This window comes from Patiria miniata, unplaced genomic scaffold (assembly GCF_015706575.1).
Source record: "Patiria miniata isolate m_02_andy unplaced genomic scaffold, ASM1570657v1 HiC_scaffold_16, whole genome shotgun sequence".
Lineage (NCBI taxonomy): Eukaryota > Metazoa > Echinodermata > Asteroidea > Valvatida > Asterinidae > Patiria > Patiria miniata.
In genome coordinates, this window is record NW_024037054.1 from 5,744,525 (window position 1) to 5,768,911 (window position 24,387).

The 24,387-nt window shown below is 40.7% G+C and overlaps 1 protein-coding gene across 1 annotated transcript; it reads left to right on the forward strand.

Annotated features, from left to right (window-relative positions):
• The first annotated feature begins 262 nt into the window (after positions 1-262).
• On the forward strand, positions 263-22,615 carry LOC119723206. The gene is made up of 15 exons (XM_038193767.1): positions 263-347; positions 2,018-2,135; positions 5,628-5,707; positions 7,670-7,915; positions 9,773-10,012; positions 10,352-10,621; positions 12,536-12,666; positions 13,302-13,464; positions 14,481-14,750; positions 15,103-15,351; positions 16,675-16,828; positions 18,238-18,371; positions 19,122-19,222; positions 20,033-20,226; positions 22,021-22,615. The coding sequence occupies exons 1-15, from the start codon at positions 263-265 to the stop codon at positions 22,064-22,066; spliced, it is 2,481 nt and encodes an 826-aa protein (XP_038049695.1). The 3' UTR covers positions 22,067-22,615.
• The last annotated feature ends 1,772 nt before the right edge of the window (positions 22,616-24,387 follow it).

The following is a 24,387-nucleotide window of genomic DNA, read 5'->3' on the forward strand; positions in this document are numbered from 1 at the left end:
AGGCCAATATTGAATTAAGGCTACTTAATTCCCTCAAATTTGCTCATAAACGCTTAGATCTCCCTATTGAATTGTTTCCCCCAAATATTGATTAAGCTGATTAACTAACCGGCGATGAAACTGGACTGAGGTTGTGTGCTGTAAAATGTATTTGGAAGCCAGGGTTTCGGACAGACTTTTCATCGCAAAAAAAAATAGGGGAAATGCGCCAGTGTATTGTTCTTTACGTTTTCTTGTGTTCTTATCAAGGCACTGAGTAACAATGGGTTTTGCCGCTGCAATGACTCCGAAATGTTTCCTTCTGCTTGTGGCAACATCCTTTCTGGTGACGATAGCGACAGTCCCAGGTGAGTGCATGGTTATTCGACTTCCGAAGCGAAACGATACTAAGACTCAACTTTTTCCAAAGGGTGCACACCGGTATAAATGGGCCTAAATCCATCCGCCGAGCTCATGAATAAAAGATATACCCTCAAACTATTCTATATTAGAGAATTCTGTGAGAGCCATACAATTGGGGAATTAAAGAAATATTGCAATGAACGTCTGGCCCGGACTTGGGGTTTCCAATTCTGAGCATTTTGGATGCAATTGGGCTCGAAAGTGGCGCTATTTTGCCATGCATGCTGTGGCGGGATCGTTTTTCAAGTTGGCTGCTTTTCCACTTTGGGGAAAATAGGGGTCGTCTTCTTTGGGTGAGATTTTCTCGGAAAGTCAACTGTCAACCCACCCAAAAAAATGAAAAGAAAATGAAAGATGGCATGTTGATTATCATTTTTCGGTGCAGCTTGAATACCTGAGTATTGTTTAAAAGAATTTTGAAGTATGGGCATTTAGCACTTTAGTGTCTATGAGAATTGTAATGCAGGGTTGCACCCACAAGTGATCAAAAATTATATTTCATATTTCAAAAAAAAATAATGACTGGGAAGCCAATTTCAGAAGCTACTTTTAGATGAAAAAAATACCGAAATTGATCAATCCGTTCATAAAATATCACCATTTAAACCCAACCGTAACACCTCTTTAGTCAAAAATGAGATTTCAAGAAGTGTCGTCACAGTCGTCACCAGCGATAAAAACCTCAATTTAAAAGTTAAACTAATTCAACAAAGTCTCTTTTGAAGGCCCGTCTTAAAAAAAAACAACCTGGTGGATTTTATAAATCGAATTGTTTGCCTATAATAAGCAAGGTTGTTAATCTATTAATATCCTAAAAGTTTGTTTATCTTTAATATTGCGCATAATAAGTTGTTGACAGTTGTTGAAACAAGTATTCTGTGTCATTCTTTAATGTTTCAAACAGTAAGAACGACACAATAAATTGTTGGGGGTTTGTTTGGACTAGACAGATTTTAGGGTCGTTGCGTTTAAATGGTGATATTCTTTGAATGGATTGAGCACTTTCAGTAATTTGTTCATCTAAAAGTAGTTTCTGAAACTGTCTTTCCAGTCATTGTTATTCTTGATGCTACATATTTTTTTTTAATTTTGTGGAATTTGGTGGGTTTTTTTACTCACTCTGCATAACAAACATATCCGCTGAAGGGGTAAGGGAGTTAGGCTACATGACAAATTATGAGTAAATTGTTTGAAATTCCGAAGTGAGAAACAATTAATTACCACTTCTTCATATAGATTACGATAATGATTCTCTTCCGTCTTTCAATAATGAAAATGTCTCCAGGCAATTATTTAAATGAAAAGCGACATGTATAGGCCTAAATATTAACTTTTAAATATTCAAACCAAAGATTCAAACTTCGGCGCGGCAGTTCAGGGCAGTACCGTTTGCGCATATCAGATATGTTAGAAGGGCCCGGCCCCATGTCAGGAAAAACATGGTTAATATTTTACATCTGGCAACAAACCCAATCGGTAAGATGACGGCGGGAGTTGGGGATTTTCCTCCCTGACAACCCCCCACCCCCAACTCTCACTTGTTCAAGGCTGGGAATAAAGTTACACATTCAAACGGAACAAACATCTACTTGCTTGGTAACATTCCATTTTGCAGTTGTTTCCGCCGCTGCATGTCCATCTGACCGGACATTAGTCACAACTTCTGGGCAGGCATACTCCAACGCCGCAATCACTACTACTGGCTTGGCTTGCAACAATACGACTCCTCCCAGGTAAGTGACGGCTCTAATTTTTTAATCCAATGGGTAATTGTTCATTTCAAACTCACAGGTTCGTCCAGGGAAAAAGCTATACATGTAGTTTTATTGGTGGCTTAGCTGCAGGATATATAGCAGCTTAACAAATCATCGGTTTTTCTCGACTCCGTCATTTAGTAACACATGTTGACATTGTCTATTGCTCCTTTTGTCCTATACATTGTTTGACCGATTTCAACCAAACTTTGTCAAATCGGTAGCCAGCCCCAACATGTCGCATGAACAAACTGGGCTCAAAGGTCACCATGAGGTCACTGGGTCAAAAACCTGAATTAAATACTCAAAACACTACTTCCAGAAATTACAATGCTCAATCACGTGACTCAAACATGAACATGACTTGGTTCGCAGCTTCCGAGATATTTCGCTCGAGCTTGTTCACTACACTCAATGCACATGCAACAAGCAATCTTACAGCTTGTACAGATTTACTACGTAGCTTATTAGGAATTGTTCACCGATTTTGATTTATGATTGAGGGTTTTTGGTCCACTTGAGGGTAGGCTTACAAATTAATAAAACAATTCGTTTTCCTTATAAGTTTGTGGACTCCTTCCGATTTAGCCCAGAACAGGCGAGAGATGTGTGATTATTAAAATGTCACCATTCGATTCCTTTAGATGTGTCTCAAGTATACTTCTATATTAGGTTGAATAAAAAAACATGTTTTTCGTCCGGGTTTTTGAAAAAAAAAAAAAAGGAGGAGAATTAAGGCGTTTTTATTTTTTATTGAACATTGAGGATTCTTTCTTCCGTGCTTTGAATGAGACTTCGTGACGGATAGTAGGCCTATATCCTGTCTCGTGCCCCCCCCCCCCCCTCCCCCAAAGGAAAGAAACTTCATCACGGATTAAGATAAAAACATGCATGAGGTTCGCTCTTCAGTTGGACCAGCGCGCCCGGGCGCTTTCTCACTTGTAAAACTGTGTCAGTGTGTTGGTGTGATCTTGTTATAAATCCTTTACGACTATAAGGACTTGGGACAATCATGGAGGAATAAGAACATGCGTTCTAGTTTCTCCATGGGACAATGGGGGTTTGGGGATGACAATAATTGCGTGCACACAAATCTTATGGGAGATGTACATACAATAACAGACTGAAGTGAACTTTATTTAGGAGGTCCTCATGTCATACTGGGATCCACCTGACTATAGGTGGCGCTGTTCATGGCATGGCCGATCTTGGAGGGATTTTTGTTTGCCTGATTCCACAGACATGACAGAGTATGTATCGATATATTTATTACTATTAGATTAATTAGCCTACACGGGGCATTTTGAAAATGTGGGTAACTTAACTAGTAAAACTTGTAAGCACTTGGATAAGTTATTGAGGGATCGTCATGACGTTGACAATTGACGTCCCCGCCTCCAAAAATAGTCGACTGTGACTTGTACTGATACTAGTTGTATTACGTTTGTCCGAGTAGGGCCTAGCTTAATTTTAGCTACATGTAGGCCCATGGAGCTGGAACTTGAGTGCGGCCTAATGCCGCCTATGACATGTATTATGTTACGGAGGTAGTCAAGTAAATTGGCCACATTTATGGGGCTGTATGTTAGTTAGCCCCACTAGTGTGGCCGCGGTTAGCCCCATAAATGTGGCCTATTTACTGGACTGCCTCCGTAAACATAGGCCACACATCCACATGTACAAAAATCGTGTCGACGGAGCCAAATTTTGATTTTCACATTTAGGCTTAGTTTGTACATGGAGCAAGGAAAACGGTTTTTTGCTTTAGAAGCATACTCACCCTCTTTATAGGCTAATCAGAAAGTGCTGCCTTTTTCAGATGTATATTTTTCGTGAAATTTCCAGATTCATTTTTACACGTTTGCGTATCAAAATTTCAACATGAAATTTCACAAAAATTAGACATCTGAAAAAGGCAGCACTTTCTGACTAGCCTATAAAGAGGGTGAGTATGCTTCTAAAGCAAAAAAACCCTACAAACTAAGCCTAAATGTGAAAATCAAAATTTGGCAAAGTCGACACGATTTTTGTACATGTGGATGTGAGGCCTATGTTTACGGAGGCAGTCCAGTAAATAGGCCACATTTATGGGGCTAGCTATGCCCATGGAGCTGGAAGTGTGGCCTATGAGCGTTTTCGAAACGACTGGCTTTGGCTTCGTCTTCGGCTTAATGACATTTTAGGCCCCGACTTCGGGGACTCCAGCTACATTTTGGTGCCTGCTAGGCACAATTGCAGAATACCCCGCCACTCGATCTATCCACCTCGTAGCCGGCTACGAGGTCACGGCTGATTGACCTCAATAAACATTCTCAGCGCTACTTGTATGTACTATGCGTCATGCTCCATTGCACTCCAACTTCGTGACTGCGTAGCCGCCAACAGGGTAGTTGGTTTGGACTTAGAATTTTTTCAGCAACTCCCATTCCTTTTGTGTTGCTTCGTTCTCAAGCATATTCAAGGGGACTCCCACTCCGTAGCCTCGTAGTCGTAGCCGCCAACAGGGTGGTTGGTTTGGACTTAAAAAAAATTTCAGCAACTCCCATTCATTTTGTGTTGCTTCGTTCTCAAATAATGGACCCCCACTCAGTATCCGCGTAGCTGGCAATGGACTTGAATTGTTTCTTTTGCAGTGATTCCAACCTCGTAGCCAGTGATTTTAGGGGTGTATTTCCGAGTGGCGGGGTATTCTGCAATTACTCCGCCTGCTATGCTTCATGAACATTCAATCGGTTGATATGTTGATATGAAGACAAAAGTTGGAATAATTTCGTTTAGTTTGCCTAGTCTCAGTTGATTCAGAAGTAGGAGGCGAAGCCGAAGCCGAAGCAAAGGTTTCGAAAACCCCCTATGTTACGGAGGTAGTCCAATAAATTTGCCACATTTATGGGGCTGTATGTTAGTGGGAACTAGTCTGGGATGTGCTTTGTTTAGTCTTACCGCCGGCTAGCCACACTAGTGTGGCCGCTGTATGCTGCGCTGAGGCTCAGCGCAGCATACCGCGGCCACACTGGGCTTATCGCCGGTGGTACATTGGGCCATTCCACAAGGCAGTCCACGCACTATGTTAGTTACCGTGCGATACGCACTGTGTTGGTCCGGCATTTCCCCTTCGCAAATAGTGATGTACCAAAGGAATTAATTTTTCATTTTGATTTAAATTTTCATTTTAGATTTAGTACCATATACATCGGACTTCGACCCCCTCAAATCACTTTGGAAATTGGATGTGAACATTTGGGATTTAAATAATATAAATATAAATTCCCCTCCCGACTGATTTTTTTTTCAATCTGAGTGATGAAAACCTAAAAATCAATTTTGAATGGCCTAATCTGCTAATAATTCCTGCTTTGGAACGTGGGAAGTTAATTGTCCCCTGGCCCATGGGATTATTGTAGCTGCGACATTCATGAATCTCTCGAAATTGATTGTAATTTAGGAAGTGAATCAAAATTGCCATTTCTGCAGGTGGCAGGTTGGAGTACACACCGTGTTTTGCACTGATGTCAACGATGATACAAACTGCACGTTCACAGTCACTGTAACAGGTATGTCTGCTGTGTTCTAGTTGCCTCACTACTAGTTTGATTCTCAGTAGTCAGAAGTTCAGATTTTTAACACACATCAATATCTATCTCTGAAATTGGCTTTCCACTTTTCACAATTTTAAACAATTAGCGTTTATACACAGGGTGTGTAAAAAAAAAAGGAAACCCTAATGTAAATTATTTAAAGGGAATATACATCATTTGCTTTTGCTGTAATTTTCAGAAATGGATGGAATTTGGGGGTTGGAAATATATAGCAAATATAGTTACACTTACTTTTTTGAGGTTTTGGGTTCGAAAATGCTATAGGCCCTAAAAAACAAGAAAAACAATCATTTTCCTGTAGTCTGGTTCCCTGACTTAAGAAGAAACAGAGCAGTTTACATATATTGGGGAATTGTAAGGTCAGGGAACTAGTCTAGCTGGCTTGTACCCGTTCATAGGTGTGTAATCGATTGCAAACAAGTGCGATGGTCAACTGGGGCCAGTAGGCCTATTTGAAAAAAAGCCATTTTTTTCCAACGCTGATCGGCCGATCAGTATACCAGGTGCCATGATTTTACAGGATGCTTTACACTGTCATTCACTAACAGTCCAGCAAGGTATTTCAAAATGATTTGGTAGTTTTATTTTTTGATGTTTGCAAATGTTGTATTTTCCCTTTAAATTAAAAAAACTCAAATAAATATGTTCTTATAAAATAAAGATCATGTGAAACGCCAATGTGTCCTCTTTCTAATAATACCTTGATTGTGTGTCTGTGGCCAGGAATTACTGCGAATTTGTTGTTTTTCTGTCATGGGTCAAACCTTGCTCTTGGCCAAATTTGTGCAAAAGGGTAACTGGTATTTTGGGCATGTTGAACGGCTTAATTCAAAGAAAGAAGACATCCTTTTCCTTAAAACACTTCAATTTTGACTGTGTGATTTAACCACTCTCATTGTTAAGTTAACCACTCATGGCCCAATGCTTTCAACGTGGCCACCACCTCTTTCCACACAAAGCTCTGCACGAAGTGTAGTCCATTTCAAACCTTGCATAACAAACCAGTTAGCAATCTTAGCCGGGTAAAACTTGGCCCAGTACAGGTTTTGACCCTTGACAGAATAACAACGAATACTCAGTCATCCGTGGCCACAGACACACAATCAAGGTATCATTGGAAAGAGGACACATTGGCGTTTCACATTAACTTATTTGAAAATATTTATTAGAGATTTTTATAATTTTCATGTAGATTTACGTCTGGGTTGCCTTTATTGTATTTAACTTGTATATCCCCCTGCCCTTATTTTTCTGGTGTCATGATTCACGCAGGCAAGGTACAAACGAGTGTAGCCTGTCGTGTTTACTTCTTTTTTATTACTCCAACAATTTATCATTTGGGCAATTCCACGGTTACTCACATTACATTTTTGATGATCTTTTGAGTTTCCTTGGGCTGTAATTACCTTGCGGTTTAATAATTGTTATGCCCATGGTAGATAGAGTAGACCTAGACCTACCTAAGCACCAAAGATGACATCCAGAAAAATGTGTTATGTATGATAAACAAGACGCACAAAATTGGTTACTCACGTGACAAAAATGTAACGTGGGGATAACAGTAATTAAACCTTTTCAGTCAGGTAATTACAGCCCAAGGAAACTCAAATGTAGGTCAAAAATGTAACGTGAGCAACCGTGGAAATGCCCATTTCGTTGGTCAATTTATTTTTCAATTTCTACTAAATTTCCACAAGTTTCTCACTAAGTCCCAACAAAGCCAAATAAAGTGATGTGAGCACCGCAACATCTGAGATGAACAAAATATAGCATACAAAATTCTTTAGGGTTGTCTAAGGGGCTTGGCTATAAACTCGCAGACGCTGATCAATTGCGTGCACACGTTACACTATCGCGAGATGATTCTCTGTACTAGTTTTGTCATATGAAATTATTATCTTGAGTCTTCTTCCCCAGACAATGAAGACCCCAGGATTACATGTCCCAATGACATCTCCAGACAACTCAGTGTGGATGATAGATTCTCGGTCTCGTGGAACTCCGTCACTGCCCTCGACAACGTTGGGGTAGCAAGCAGCAGTTGCAGTCCTGCGAGCGGTTCGTCTTTCAAGACTTTCGTGGGCTCGGCTAAGACTGTGACGTGCACTGCAGTAGATGACGCTGGCAATACCGCCACATGCACATTCCGAGTCACTCTCACGGGTATGATGTTAAATAGCCTTAAATATGGGAAAATGTGTGATACCCAGATGCTATAGTTTTATTTGCTGTGTGTACCTTGAGTTATGTCATAAAAGTCAAGAATGTCTACACCCATTCACATAGTGTCTGCATCTTTTAAGCTAATGTGCAAACTCCATGTAGTGCATATCCAGCATTATGTACAGTATCAAATCAATCGGAATATGTACATGTATGGTTTTTTTTTTGTATTGCAGTATAGTTATATACAAGCACATCTGTGCCCAATTTCATAGCTCTGCTTACTGTTAGGCCAAAAAAAAAAATAAGTCGGTCTCTGGTCAGCGCGCGCGTCGATTTTAATCATGCGAGTCGATTTTTTTTTTTTTCCAAAATATTCTGCGGTAGCTCCAACAGCGCACCTCTATTTCCGCACCTCCTCAAAATTTTTACCAAAGAGCACCAAGGAATGGGAAATTGCACCAAGGGAAATGATCAAAAGCACCAAGGCAAATTATGGAGGACACCAATGTACATGAGGACACTAAAAAAGCAAAATAGTACCCCACCTTCCAAGCTTGAAGAAGAAAAAAAAAAAGCCCAAAAAAAAAAAAAAGCCGCGTGGCCGCGTCAATTCCGGAACTTTGGTCTGACCAGAGACCGAATATTTTTTTTTTTTGGCCTTAGTGAAAAATCCCTGCTTACTGTAGCAGAAAATTCCGTGCTTACGGTATTAAAGCGTATTTCACGGGTTAACAAGGAATTTTGGCTTCTGCGCATGCGTACATCCAGTAACTAAGGATTCTGTGCTTACAGGGTTAGCACAGAATTTTTCTGCTAGCACGGTTAGCACAAAATGGTGATGGTAAGCACGGAATTCTGAAACAAACAAACAAGATAATCATGCTGCTGCTTAAGCACTATTTCATGGCATGGAAATGCTTACGGTTGTGCGCGCATGGAGATTTCTGTTGTTACGTCACTGATATAATAAATGCAATTTGCTTTTGCTGTGCTTACTGCTAACAGTCTCCTTGAAATAGATGGACACTCGGTAAGCACAACATTGGCTGTTAAGCAGCGCTATGACATTTATGACATTGGGCTGAGGTGCTAACCAAAAGTGATATTCCCTTACATCCTTTCCCGTGCTATTTTTTAGTTTCACCTCAAAAACAGATTTGTTATTTTTAATTGCTATCTTTCTAGCAGTGTAAAAGTTATTCACTTTGAATGAGACATCAAACAAAAAAATCCAAAGGCTACATTCACGTCTTAAATTCGGGCGATTCACAATGCAGTGCGCCACCAAGAGTTTGCCATGGAGAGTCCATTTTTAAAGTTTACGGTCGACAAAACATGGCCCATTTGAATGAGTGTCAGTAGAAAACTTGAGCTTATTCGTTATAGATTGGGGCATTTACGTTCTGGCACCTTACCAAAAAACACCATATTAATAACAAGAAAAGAATAGGGCAAACAGATCTTCGAATCATACGCTTACGAATCTACTGACCGAAAAAATGAACAATTTCAAATGTCCCGCGCTGCGAATTTGTCGACCATCTCCCACAATGCACTGGAAAAAATGAACTCTTCGTGGCAAACTCTTGGTGGCGCACTGCATTGTGAATCGCCCGAATTGAGTTATTGGATGTCAGAATATATAAAGGCTCTTGCAATTCATATGTGCACAAAATGAAATCCTTTTTTTTTCAGAAGGTGACGACACCCAAAATCGGAATAAAGGGGTTTTTTGTTTTGGTTCAAACAAAACATACAAATTTAAGATTCCTTAGGAGAAAAAAAATTCCACAGTTTGAAGCGCACGGGTTTACAATTTTAAGATAGGTATCATTGTAATTCTTGCGGCCATAGATGATGTACCACCAACAATTACGTGCCCGGGTAACCAAACCGAACGTACTACTAATGGAGAAGAAACTCGGGATATTCCGTGGAACATACAAACATCTGATAGCGTGGGGGTGGCAAGCAGGGTATGCAGCAGACCAGACAGCAACACGGTCTTCAGCCTGGGCACCACTGTTGTGACGTGCACCGCCCGAGATGCAGCTGGAAACGATGCTACGTGCTCATTTCAGGTGACCATTCTTGGTACGTACATGACTATAATGATTTCTCAAATGTGCATTAATTCCCCTACAATGTGCAGTGTATGAAATCTTCAAAACTACAAGCATCACGACATCACAACACGCTGCTATGTACATCAGATTCGAACCAGCCAACCGATCCCGTTAGCTCGGTGGTCGAGTGGTAAGACATCTGCACTAGTAAGCAGGAGGTCGTGGGTTCGAGTCCCACCCGCATGATTTTTTCCAACTTTCACTCGGGAGTTAACACAATGAGTATACAGTGTTTAAATGTCGGTGAAGGGCAAAACCTAATTTGAAAATGCAAATTGACTGCAAATAAACTATTTTCTTTACCCAGACGGAAATCCCCCGGTTTTCACCTCATGCCCCACTGGTACGATAAACAAGACCATCGACAGTACCGAGATCAGCTGGACACTCCCGACACTTTCTGTCCGGGTCACTTGGGACGAACCGTCGGCCGAGGATGATGACGGCGTTGCACCCATGGTGGAATCGTCACACAGCTCCGGGGACGAGTTTCCCGTAGGCATCACAGATGTTACCTACAATGCAACGGACATGGCCGGCAACACAAAGATTTGTTCATTCAGCGTTGCCGTTGAATGTAAGTGGGCTGTCTTATGTATTTTTTTGAAGTACATGTATTTTTTTTTTTTTTTTTTTGGTGGCCCGGAGGGCCAGGCCTGTCGTCCTCAATGCGCCTGACTGATTGACTGACTCACTCATTGACTGACTGACTTTAAAGCTATAGTCCATCATTTGCAGCCATCCGAAAAGTAACTAGCGTAATTATTGTTGAAAAACATAGTTGGTTGAGAGATAGTAAGGGGACTAAACTCCCTGTGAAATTAGTCTTGCTGGCAAGCAGTCATTTTAAAGTAATCAACGAAAGAGGGCCTTTCCAACGGTGCGTCTTAAGACGCACCGTAGGAAAATTTAAATTAGTAGTTCGTTTTGTTATTCGGCGAAGCGCGCAAGCATTGGCACGACGCACACGCGCGTGCGGTTTGCTATAATTCGTCGGATCAGTGCGCTACATCGCGTATAGCTGCAACCGGCTCAGTGAGAACGTGTCTTGGATGCTGAATTCAGGCCCAATTCAAAACATGATTCAGCAACTTTTGATTTGAAATTGAGATCCTAGAATGCTGTTTTTCTCAGAATATACAGCTGAAGCTGAGCTGAAACTTCATCAGGTTAGTTGTTCAGTATCCTTCATTAGATTTTGAACACTTTTGTTGCTTCAAACGAACAAAATGCACAAATTATGGACTATATCTTTGATTAGTGCTGCAGCCGAACTACCGAACCAAACTAAAAATACCCAAACTTGGCCTTCCGAACCGAACCGAACCGAACCCAAATGTCGGTTCGGTGCTAGGAATGCTAATGCTTGCAATGAAAGGGCAAAAATAAAACGCACAGATGATTGAATTTACCGTGTTGACAAGTCACCGCATTCATCTTCATTATTTGCAGTGTTCTTACTCTAGCAAGGCATACAATAGGATATCGGGCCGATGCGCTTTGAAAAAAATCATTCGCGCCTTGCGATTTTCTCAATGAAAAGTGCCGTGCTCTTAGCATGTAATTCATCCAGTGTGGTCAGTGTATTTGGCCCTGCTGCGAGCCGTGTTCCAGCGTGACGTAGTACGTTTGGACCAAACCAATTTCGGTGAAGGATGTGCCTTCCTCTGCAAAATTCACCAGTATTTTTGGGTTTTTTTTCACCGTATCAGAATTATGGAGTCAGAAACCTTTCCCATGTTCAGAATAAGTTTGTAATTTTTGCAATATATTTTTTTTTCATTAAAAATATATTCGAAAAACGATGTAATCTCCCAAAAGAGGGTGAAACACCCCTTTACAAAATGGATCCGTCCACTGAATGAGAATTCATCATGGAGTCGAGAATTGAAAAGTTGTTATTTTTTTACGGTAGCTGCTTGTCAGCTTGTTGCTAAAAATAATTACGACTTCATAAGTTTGGCACAGTAAAAGGACCTGTTTGTTCTTAGAACAAAACTAATAAGCAGTTATTGCCACGAAGCAAGTTTTTTGTGCTCATCAGAGCATGCTCGGACGGGACGGAACTCGTCGGGAAAACTCTCAGCACGTGTGGGAAAATTTTATCATAGTTGCCGAGCCGGATAGGGCTGTGATAGGTAACACGATAGCAATTTACGATGTTCATTTCTCAATGTCATCAAGTCAAATTACAACGGAATTTTGCGCCACAGCACCTTACAAATCATTATAAGGTGCTATAGTGGGTCTCATATTTCTCATAAACTTCATTTACCCGTCTTTAATGATAGACATAATTTTCAGCGCCTTGGATACCTAGTTGTTGGTAGATTCGTGCGCTATATAAGACTCCGGTATTATTATTAATGCAATCAGAGTTGATTAGTTTTTTGTGAGTAATATTGACTTGTGTAAAATTGGGTCTGCCAAAACCTCGAAAGTGTCCATTATTTTATTGAAGTGTTTGCTCTTTCTCCCATCTTGCACGCAGTTCAACCACCGCAAGAGGTTTCTGAGACTTTTGGAACATGTCAACCGACTCCTTGCTTCAATGTTGCATGGACTAGGTCACAGGACCCGACGGTGAGCGAGTACATCATATCGGCCTGGAAAGGAAGTCAGGTGTGTATCGTTTTCAATTATATTTTAATTTTCGACATTTTCGCTACCAACTTATGGGTGCATGGATAACTTTCCCTGACCTGCACCCAATTTCACAAAGCGCTGCGACACATTGCAACCCGAGTTACGACGTGTAACACGTCGCAATTGTACGACGCGTCGTATGATCCATTTCACGAAGCTTGCGTTGAACTCATCGTAAGTTCCTTGACATGGGCTTAAAACACGTCGCAAGATACAACGTGTCTGAGTGGTCATCGCAAAATAAGAAGTGTCAGTTTCTGAGCCAATTTTATGCCATAAAAAATACATTAAAACAAGACTCTAAGTCCGAGACAATGTGTGTAAAGTTGTAAATAGAAATTGTTGTGAATAATTATGAAAGAGTCAGCGTGGATATTGCAGTTAAAATTTCCAAGTAGCTTTACAGTCCACTGAGAGCTTGCTTTCCTTGCTTTTTCACGGCCATCAAAATACTCTAATACTGGAGAATTTCAGGGCATGCAAATGGTGAATTGGCCGGTGCAGGCAATTTTGGGGCCTATGTGCTGGTCTGCACCCTTAGAACCATTGGTTCACCCCAGAAAATTGACTACCGTCACTAGAGGAGTGTTTGTCTTTTCAATAATCCAAAGGGTGAATCTGAAGCACTGCAGGACATCGTTCCCAATGCGGACAGCACCTACATTAGACATGAGTTCAAGAAGCAGTTTTCTCCGGGTGAACTGTACACGATCAAGGTGGAAGCTGTGGTGGGTCAATCGCGTCAGCTCATCGGAACAATGCAGCAGTGGACAAGTACGTATGACTGCTGCCTTGACTTTATAATTCAATCTTAATCTTCATGCCCACTGTGCATACACCGATTTCAATTCAAAGAAGTTGTCAGTGATTCTGACTATTGCAGTGTCTCCTTTTTGTAGCTTGCCTGGAACAGTGGTGCACCCAGGGGGGGGGGGGGGGTGGTAGGGGGCGGGGGGCTCAGGGGGCTTGAGCCCCTCCCCCCCCCCCCAGCGGTTGTCACTTAGTTTTTTTAGTCCCACAATTTGACAGTGGTGATATTTATGTGGCCCATTTGCAAGTAGTATAATAGAGGTGTAAATGGCGCCACCAGCATCAAAACAGTGCATCCTCCCCCGAAATTCAGTGCTGTCAGGTCCATTTTTCAGCTTTGGCAGGATCAAGCTTCAGCTACAAGTCACTCTGGTGTTGGTTGGTGGGTTTGTCGGCTGCCGAAAAAACTGACCAAAGATATTGCACAAAAAAATTGAGCAAATGGCACACACTCTAGTCTACAAATTTTGACAATTCATAAAGTACGTTGTTTGTGAAAATGTTGTGAACGGAGGCAATTAAGATATGTGCAGTAATGTTATAGTCACATGGTATTTTGTGTGGTACGTGGTAGGACACTTTTCAGAATTGGAGGAAATATATATTAAAAATTGACTAAAAGGATGGTGTTCCATATGTCATGAGGTCATGGTGTGTGTGCCCTTGGGCAAGGCACTTTGTTCACTCATTGCTTCTCTCCGCCCAGGAGTAAATGGGTGCCTTTGAGGGCAGAGATGGTTATTGTGATTGAATAAGCTTGCTTGCGCCTTACAGGCTGCATCAAGCTGTATACTCCCCAGGGAGCTGAGATGGTATTTGGAATGTTTCATCGGCGCAATGAGCAGGGTAATAATGATGTAGCGCCTTGAGCACTGTTGGTGGACATGTGCGTACGTAAATACACCTTATTATTATGTGCCATTGGATTGCATTTTTCGCTTGATCTTATTGTGCACTCGCACTTGGTCTTTTGTTTTCAGTGCCAGATATGCCAGGAACTATAGAAGTGGTCCCAGGCACTAGATCTACCACTTCGGTGGAAGTGACATGGCCACGAGTCAGCCTGCAAAACGTGGAACAGTACCGGATAACAAGTGCAGGACATCATTCAGGCTATGTGACCAAGACGACGGATAAGATACTCTTGGACAATGTCTTTCCTAATATTTGGGTGAACGTATATGCTGTGGTTGGATCAGGAGATATGAGAAAAATTAGCAGCGGTCGTGGAAAATCAGTCAGTTTCCAAGGTAGATTTTCAATTTTTGTAGCTTGCCGAGAAAGTTGCTCAGCTTAATAAACCCGATGAACTCACAAGCTGTAAGTTCCGTGTCCTCATGGTCGGGCGCATTGAACTCACGATCTTGTTGGTATAATTCTGATAGCATGGATCAATTCAAGCAATTCCGTTTCTCGCATGAGTAAAAGAACATGCTCGTAATAATACATGCTTCCTTGGTCTATCAAAAATAGTTTCTTTTGGAAAACAAAAACATTTATACTGGTCACTTTCGTTTTCATCACCCTGCATACCATACAATTTCCACTGCTTTGTTTTTTATTCGGTATTTGTTTTATTTATTTTTTGGTGCCTCATATCAGATTATCAAGAGGAGTCCAAACTTTTGGCATTAAGCACCGAGTCGACTGTCCGAGTCTACTGGAAGTCGAATCAGTCACCATCGAACGAACCACACATGCTGTACATTGAACCAGAGGATGCAGAGGAGAACTATCTAACTGCATTCAGTGGCACACAGGCTGAGTTTACGGGACTCGAGCCCAACACGGAGTACCAGATCAGACTTATCAATAATTTTGGGCTGTCCCTCAGCACATCCGTGAAAACCAGTAAGTGACGGATTGTTAACCAACCCAATTATTCATAAATACGTGGGACAGTTTACCCATTGTGCCTGTCATGTATCTAGGCATTTTGAACTTTTACTTAAATGCCGGTGTATGTCTTTAATTAAACTTGGAATGCTGATAATTATCCGAGGCGAAGCCGAGGGTAATTATCAGCATTCCAGACTCCAACCAGTCTTAAACATAATGCTTAATATCGACCAAGCATATTTTTATTCCCATTCATAAATACCTTTTCGGCCAAAAAATCAAACTTTTCTGTCCAAAAGCCAAAACAAGTCAAAAACTTAGAATTTCCAACGATTTTGTTCAACAGTTTTACTTTCTGTTTTCGAAACACCCCTCTAGCTATAAAATGGAGTGACCAGCTCGCGAGTAAGATGTAAACAACTCCTTTTATGGAGATTGTGTTGCGTGTACTGCGCGATGACGCGCAAAAGCAGCTGTGGTGAGTGCGTTGTGAGTTTAGGACTATGAAATACTGAAGCCCATGACTACGTGAGGATTGTGAACGTTCAACCAATAAAACGGTAAAAGGCACTTGATTTCAAAGGAGTCCAAATTTCTTGCGACACCGAAAAGTGTTTAACACCAATCAGAATGTCTTTATCGTCCATTTAGGACCGCCCACGTGACAGGCTCTCGACCAATAAGATTGGTAAATTGTCTTTTAGGGATTTATGAATATAGATAATAGGAGATTTTACATGTACCTACTATTAGGCAAAAAAAAGAATACTCGGTCTCTGGTCAGACCAAAGTTCCGGAATTGATGTGGCGACGCGGCTTTTTTTTTCAAGCTTGGATTGTACAGACAAGGTGAGGTACTATTTTGCCTTTTTTTGGTGTCCTTGTGTACATTGGTGTCCTCCATAATTTGCCTTGGTGCCCGCGATCATTTGCCTTAGTGCAATTTCCCATTCCCTGGTGCGCTTTGGTAAAAAAAAATTGAGGTGCGGCAATAGAGGGCGCTGTTGGGGCTACCACGGAACATTTTGGAAAAAAAAAAGATTGACGCTTGTGATTAAAATTGATGCGTGCGCTGACCAGAGACCTACTATTTTTTTGGCCTTAGAAAATGACGATGTCTATGCTGCAGACAATATGACATCTTATAAAGAATAAAAAATCAAAATGTGCAATAAACCACAATTGTCATCATATTTATAAAAAAATAAAATAAAAAAAAGAAAAAGGAAAAGGATTTGGAAGTGGATTTCTATCTAGTGATGGATTAACAAAATCACGACGGTCTTAAAAATTGTAAAGGTCTTAAAAATTGACTGAATTCAACGTGTATTTCAGAGCCAGGACCCCCGAGCAATGTCCGCCCCACAGAAGTACTGAACAATTCTCTCACCCTTGAGTGGGATCCACCAACAGAGGGCGATGTGGAGTCTTATGAAGTGTATATCTCCCCGGGAGATAGTACCGAACCAGTGGAGGTCTCTGGAACCAGGTATGATATATATCTCTATGGTGTGTGACAGTATACAAGTAATGAATGTTTGTGAGTGCAATGGTAAGAATAATTTCATGAGGTGACAGATGAAATGTTCCATTCCACCTGTCACCGAATGAAATTATTCTTTCCATTGCACGAACGTGAAACATTCATTATTTGTTTTATATAACACCTGTATAAATCCTTGTCATCTGATTGGTTGACTTTTAATAGCCAATATATTCAGGTTAAAAACTGTTTAATAGTTTGACAAATTCATCATGTTTAATTTATGCAAACTGTTCAACAGGTTGAGAGCAATCATATTCAGTTTATCTTGATTTAAAACAGCGCCACCACCAGCAGTGACACCGGATTTTGAGTGGTGTTGTCATTGGAAACAAACAAAACGCATGCTAAGGCCAAAAAAAAAAAGTCTCCGGTTTCTGGTATGGAGCTTGCCCCAAAGGTGTTGCGGCGACGCGGCTTTTTTGTTTTTTTTGCCTGTTTTTTTTTTTTTTTGGCTTCAAATGTCGGCTGATGACTGCAAATGGTGCCCGACTAAACTTAGTGCAAATATATGGGAGTCCAGAGAGGCCACATAAAGCTTATTCTCGATCATAACCGCATCTAAAAACACGTTAAAATTGTGCAGCAGCAGGATTCTAGTCAAACCAGTGAGTTTGGCGGTTTTGAGACATCATCTTGTATTGAAAAAAAAACTTTTTCATTTTGCCGACGCGCATGGCTATAGCGACGCGCGCGCATACCAGAAACCGGAGACTTTTTTTTTTGGCCTAAGCAATCCTATGTGCCTTAAATAGTGGCACCTATACAGTGAGTGTTGAAAAATGCAAGCAAAATATAACGGAATGCCATGCGTAGAATGTGTAACCAACAGAGATAATATAGGTATGGTTTGAGAGATACACCTTTCCACTTTAAAATGAGACATCAAACGTCCAAATCTGATAATTTGTGACAGAGTTATGAGGAATTTTCCAAGAGAGGTTAACTTGACCATGGAACAAAGGTACCGTAATTGCCTCTGTGTAGATAAATGCCTGGCCTACAAAAAATGTGTTTAGCGAGTAAACACGTGATCTGTTACAGTGTACCCTGTGGAGACATGTGCATAATACAGAACAAAAGATTGTATACGTCTCCACAGGGCAATTTCTATAGATGAAAAAGTCTCCACAAGGTTATCACGAGATAGATATATGGATTTTACTCAAAAACTAGGAATTTTCAAGGTGGGTTGATCCGTCGCAAATTGAAGTATTTTATGTAAGGGATATTAAGTCCGAATTTCAGCCCAGGAAATCATGCTAAAAATGTTTTGGCATGTAAACATGTTTACAAACTGAAAGGAGGCCAAGATGCATGTATCCACTTCTTTCATTTTGTTGCTTTGAATTTAGCCACACCTTCTCCTCCCTGACTGCAATGACTGAGTACTTCCTGAGGGTTGTATCCGTCTACGATGACGTGAAGAGCCTTCCCATGACACTGATGGTGACAACTGGAGTGACAAAACCATCACCGTCACCACCCCGTACGTACAGTTGACGGAAAGTTCAGATTGGCAATCCAGAGTTGCATTAAGGGTGCAACCCTGCAAATAAATTCCCATAGACACTAGTGCTAAATGCGCATACTTCAAAATCTTTTAAAAATACTCAGAACTCTCACAGGTATTCAAGCTGCACAGAAAAATGATGATCAATGTGTCATCTTTCATTTTCTTTTCATTTTTTTGTGGGTTGACCATTCACTTTTTGAGATATTCTCACCCAAAGTAGACGACCCCTATTTTCCTCAAAGCGGAAAAGTAGCCATCTTGAAAAACGATCCCTCCACAACATTGCAAAATAGCGCCACTTTCGAGCCCAATAGCATCCAAAGTGCTCAGAATTGGAAACCCCAAGTCCGGGCCGGAGGTTCATTACCATATCTGTTCAATTCCCCAATTTTATGACTCTTAAAACTCTCTAATATAGAATAATTTGAGGGTATTACTTTTATTCATGAGCTTGGCGGATGGATTTTTGGCCTATTTACAGGCGTGCACCTTTTAAGCTAAAAAAAAAGTCTCCGGTTTCTGGCATGGAGCTTGCCCCAAAAGTGGTGTGGCGACACGGGTTTTTTTTTCCCCCTACTTTTTTTTCTACAGATGTCGTCTGATGTTGCAGATGAAGCTTTGATCCCCTTAAAACTCAAAAAAAAATTTCCTTCAGAGTCTCAATTCTGTTAATTTATGCAGCTAATTAAAAAAAAGTCTGTTTTCTTTGTTACTGTTTTGTAGTTAACATCATAGCGATAGCATTGGGAGTCGGACTTGGTGTGGTGGCTCTTCTTCTGATCATAGGTATCGTCGTCACTTGCCGCAAGTATCGAAAACTGAAGGTAGGCCTATTTGCTCATCATGCAAGCACATCAAGCAGTGACGAAAAATCAGATTTGCACATGTCGCCCTTTTTCTTTCTCTTTTTTTTTTTTTTCTTTTTTTTTTTACAGATGATCTTTAGTAATATTGTAATTGTAATTATATACAAATCTCCAGCATGTATATGCTATTCACCCTATTTGCTCTCCTTAATTTTCCTTTCACCTACTGGGTATCTCCGTCCCATTCCCTATTTGTTATTCTGGCTTATTTTACTGTTAAGTTTCGTGACCAATGTTTTTTTCTCTGAATTTGTATTCAGCTCTTTATTTTCCCCCCTTATTTAATGTATGTATTAACTAATATGTATGTGTGTTCTAATGTAAATTGTATTTACAAATCTGCCACTGGCGGCAGGGAGTACAATTAAATAAACCATTTAAAATGCCCCCCAAAACTTTCCGGTTTCTGGTATGGAGCTTGCCCAAAAAGTGGTGCGGCGACGCAGCTTTTTTTTTTTTTACTGTTTTTCTCTTCAAATGCCGGCTGATGACTGCAAATGGGGCCTGACTAAATTTAGTGCAAAATATATGGGAGTCCAGAGAGGCCACATAAAGCTTATACTCGATCGTAACCCCGTCTAAAAACACGTGCAGCAGCAGATTTCCAGTCAAACCAGTGAGTTTGGCAGTTTTGAGACATCTTACATTGAAAAAAAACTGTTCATTTTGCCAACACGCATGGCTACGGCGACGCACGCGCAAACCAGAAACCGGAGACTTTTTTTTTTTTACCCTAATAATTCCCATTTTGATTTTGCATATTGATAGGCTGCCATGAACACCGCTGCCGGCTACGAAAGGGCCATACCAACAGTGGCCAAGCCAGCCACGCCCAGAGTCCCAGTCAAGGTTGACGTTGACGAGCGTCGCTACGAAAACGCTGCTGTCGCTGACCAAATGGCTGACCGGGAAGCAAGAGGACAGAAGAAAGGGAAGAGTGTACCTATGGTGGCTATGAAACCGTAAGATTAAGCAGATTGTTTTAACCCTTGTTCATCAAATTAGGTTTTGCCCTCGTTCACTTTCTGTGTCGCCTACACAAAGTTTTGGGAGAGAGTCTTACTAGTCCTACATTCTGTATGACCGTACTGACCAGGCCCACTCATAGGGTACTTGTACAAGGGGAACGGTACCCTACAAGTGAAATCTTTAGAAAAATGGTACCCCACAAGTGAAATCTTTAGAAAAATGGTACCCCACAAATGAAATCTTTAGAAAAATGGTACCCCACAAGTGAAATCATTAGAAAAACGGTACCCCACAAAGTGAAACCTTTAGAAAAATGGTACCCCACAAGTGAAATCTTTAGAAAAATGGTACCCTAAAAGTGAAGTCTACAGAAAAATGGTACCCCAAAAGTGAAATCTTCAGAAAAATGGTACCCCACAAGTGAAATCTTTAGAAAAATGATACCCCACAAGTAAAATCCTTAGAAAAAATGGTACCCCACAAGTGAAATCTTTAGAAAAATGGTACCCCACAAGTGAAAGCTTTAGGAGAATGGTACCCCACAAGTGAAATCTTTCGAAAAATGGTACTCCACAAGTGAAATCTTTAGATAATGGTACTCCGCAAGTGAAATCTTTAGAAAAATTGGTACCCCACAAGTGAAATCTTTAGAAAAATGGTACCCCAAAAGTGACATCTTTAGTAAAATGGTACCCCACAAGTGAAATCTTTAGAAGAATGGTACCCCACAAATGAAATCTTTAGAAAAATGGAACTTCACAAGTGAAATCTTTAGAAAAATGGTACCCCACAAGTGAAACCTTTAGAAAAACGGTACCCCACAAGTGAAATCTTTAGAAAAATGGTACCCCACAAGTGAAATCTTTAGAAAAATGGTACCCCACAAAGTGAAACCTTTAGAAAAATGGTACCGCACAAGTGAAATCTTTAGAAAAACGGTACCCCACAAGTGAAACATTAGAAAAACGGTACCCCACAGAGTGAAACCTTTAGAAAATGGTACCCCACAAGTGAAATCTTTAGAAAAATGGTACCGTAAAAAAGAAAATCTTCAGAAAAATGGTACCCCACAAGTGAAATCTTTAGAAAAATGGTACCCCACAAGTGAAATCTTTAGAAAAATGATACCCCACAAGTAAAATCCTTAGAAAAAATGGTACCCCACAAGTGAAATCTTTAGAAAAATGGTACCCCACAAGTGAAATCTTTAGAAGAATGGTACCCCACAAGTGAAATCTTTAGAAAAATGGTACTCCACAAGAGAAAGCTTTAGAAAAATGGTACCCCACAAGTGAAATCTCTAGAAAAATGGTACCCCACAAGTGAAATCTTTAGAAAAATGGTACCCCACAAGTGATATTTTAGAAAAATGGTACCCCACAAGTGAAACCTTTAGAAAAATGGTACCCCACAAAGTGAAATCTTTAGAAAAAATGGTGCCTCACAAGTGAAACCTTTAGAAAAATGGTACCCCACAAGTGAAATCCTTAGAAAAATGGATAAATGGATAAAAGGACAAAAGGTTGACCCGTAGACCAGTATGTATTGTAACGAGTCGTTGCGGTTCAAGGGTTTTTCTGGGGGACGATTTGGCCTCAAATTAATGTGAATGTATAAAGGTAAGGGGGACAAACATGGTAGGCTAGTGAAACAAGAAAAATAAAGCCGCATTTTGATGCGGCTGTGTCGCAGAAGTAGAATACATTTTATTTGTCCTATGCAGCTTTTAGATTGACCTTCTGAGAGTATTAATTGTTTTCTTCCGTTCTTTCTTTCTTGTTATACAGGCCGACCGACTATGGGGATGAGTACGCCTACGTCGCTCAGCAATAAATGACCGCCAACAAATATACTGGGACACACAGTAGCGTATCAAGCTTTGGATGTCGGGGGGGGGGGGGGGGCAACTGCACATCCGCGCAGAAATGTTGACATGTTTGTTCTCTGGGCACTTGGCCTCCGTAAAATCAGGGTGGGGGGGGGGGGGGTAAGACCCACCTTCGAAGTGGGGGCGCTCTTCAAAACTGACTATTATTTTGCATACTGCAAATTATATACCCATTTTCAAGGTGTATCGTAATGGCTTTTTAGCGGGTTTTCTTTTTGGGATTGATGTCAGACCTCTGTAACCAGTTATATAAATAATTGCTGAAAAATTTTGTGGGAAAAAATCTGCCAGGGAAGCAAAGTGCCCCCTCTGCCCCCCACCCCCACCCCCTTCTGGATACGCCATTGAGGACACATTGCATAGATGAATCCTATTCAAGCGCATATTGAAGTGAGCGAAGAGGCAGCAACCATTGTTTGTTTCATCATAAAGCCAAGTTTTTGCTTTTAAGCTGTACATAAACTTAGATCAATTTCTAAAGGAACAGGTGGTGATATAAGTTACACATTTGTATCTTTTTGGAGTGTTTGTTTGTTTGTTTATTTCAATTCATGCTTACATATTGTAGTGATACAAATAAGTAAACCATATTTTAATGATGCTGACATGTATTCATTGTAGCAAGGCAAAGAATATAAAAAGACGGTGTGATTGGGGGTCTTACGCGTGGGCGTCGCCAGTATTTTTTCCGGGGGGGTGGGGCAAAGCAAATTTTCCCCAAAATTCCTGAACTTTTTCATAATATTCTCAATTTATCATTTTTCCGAGCGTGAGCAGGGGAGCATTTGCCCTACCCCTCCCCCCCCCCCCATCAAATTAACGGCAATATGACTTCGCACCTCTTTTTAGTCTTTTTTTTATTTTTTCCTCTCTTTTTGTTTCTTTTTTTTTCTGTTTTCCGGGGGGGGGGGGGGGGGGCCTTGCACTTCCCCAATTATGACGCCCGTGGTCTTGCGTACAAGGGCGGATCAAAAACACAATTTTGGGGGGGGGCCAAAACAAATTTAGGTCCCCCAAAAAAGTGGTTGCCAAAAATTACAGCATGGGGTTGGGGGCCCGCTCAACCCATTGCTGCCGTTAACAAGTTAACAAAGAAAAAACTGTACATAATTTAATAATTGATTAAAGGGAAGATACAACATTTGCAAATGTCAAAAAACAAAATGATCAAATTATCACAAAATACCTTACTGGATTGTTAGGGAATGAGAGTTAGTGACAAGCATCCTGTAAAATCGTGGCTCCTGGTGTGCTGACATTTTCAAGAAAAAATGTTTTTTTCCAACGCTGGTCAGCCGACCAGCGTTGGAAAAAACTGGCTGTTCTAAAAAACTGCTCCAAATTGTTCGTATTTAGTTATTCCGCATTTTCTTTGCAATTGATTACACACCTGTGTAGGGGTACAAGCCATCTAGACTGATTCTCTGACCTTACAATTTACCAATGTCTATAAGTTGCTTCGTTTCATCTTAAGTGGGGTCAGGGAACCAGACTACAAGAGCATGATTGGTTTTCTTGGTTTTTCCAGCATCCACAAGCCCAAAAAGTGAAACAAGTCAGTTTAACAATATATTTGCTATAACATACTAATTCTCCAAAAATTGCAGCAAAGGCAAATGTTGTACATTCCCTGTAAAGTGAATTTTTATGTTTTGGATATCAGATTAAAGCTGAGAGTTTCTTTCAATTACTGAAAAAATCATGAAAACTGCACATTGGGTTGCTGAGAAAATGCCAATTATGTAACACAACTCCTTTTTTGGTCCATTCCAATGGCATTACCTTTCAGTATTTGAAAGAAAAAACTCTCAGCTGTAATCTGATACAAAAAAAAACACATCACAGAGTCTTTCTGATTTGAAAATCACAGGCGTGTGGAAAAAGGTACACCTGGATTTTTCTGGGTGTGTGATTCTGTGGTCCAAACTGGGACTGAACAATCTAGTATTTTTTTTTATAATAGTCATCTTAATTTTCAGTAAAGCCATTTCAAGAGCTCACAGATGTATAATTATGCTGTAAATGTATGCCGAGGTGTGCGGTACAGAGGGATTCAGGCGTGCGATTATTAGCACTTCTCGGGAAGCTTTTAGGCGTGTGATGGCGTGGGGGTGCGATCGCACGCCTCAAATCAGAAGGACCGAAAAAAAAAGGCAAATGTTTCAAGTTCCTTTTTTGAGTCACCCTGAGTGTATAGCATAAATAATTTAAAGTACATGTATACGGTAACCGTAGAAGCAAAGTAGTTTTTAAATATATTCGGGGT

What these genes read in the sequence shown, in the direction of transcription:
- LOC119723206 (XM_038193767.1), top strand. Translation starts at nt 263, where the DNA reads ATGGGTTTTGCCGCTGCAATGACTCCGAAATGTTTCCTTCTGCTTGTG. An exon ending in GACGATAGCGACAGTCCCAG is followed by an intron (nt 348 to 2,017) that starts GTGAGTGCATGG and finishes TCCATTTTGCAG; the next exon opens with TTGTTTCCGCCGCTGCATGT. An exon ending in ACCATCACCGTCACCACCCC is followed by an intron (nt 18,372 to 19,121) that starts GTACGTACAGTT and finishes ACTGTTTTGTAG; the next exon opens with TTAACATCATAGCGATAGCA.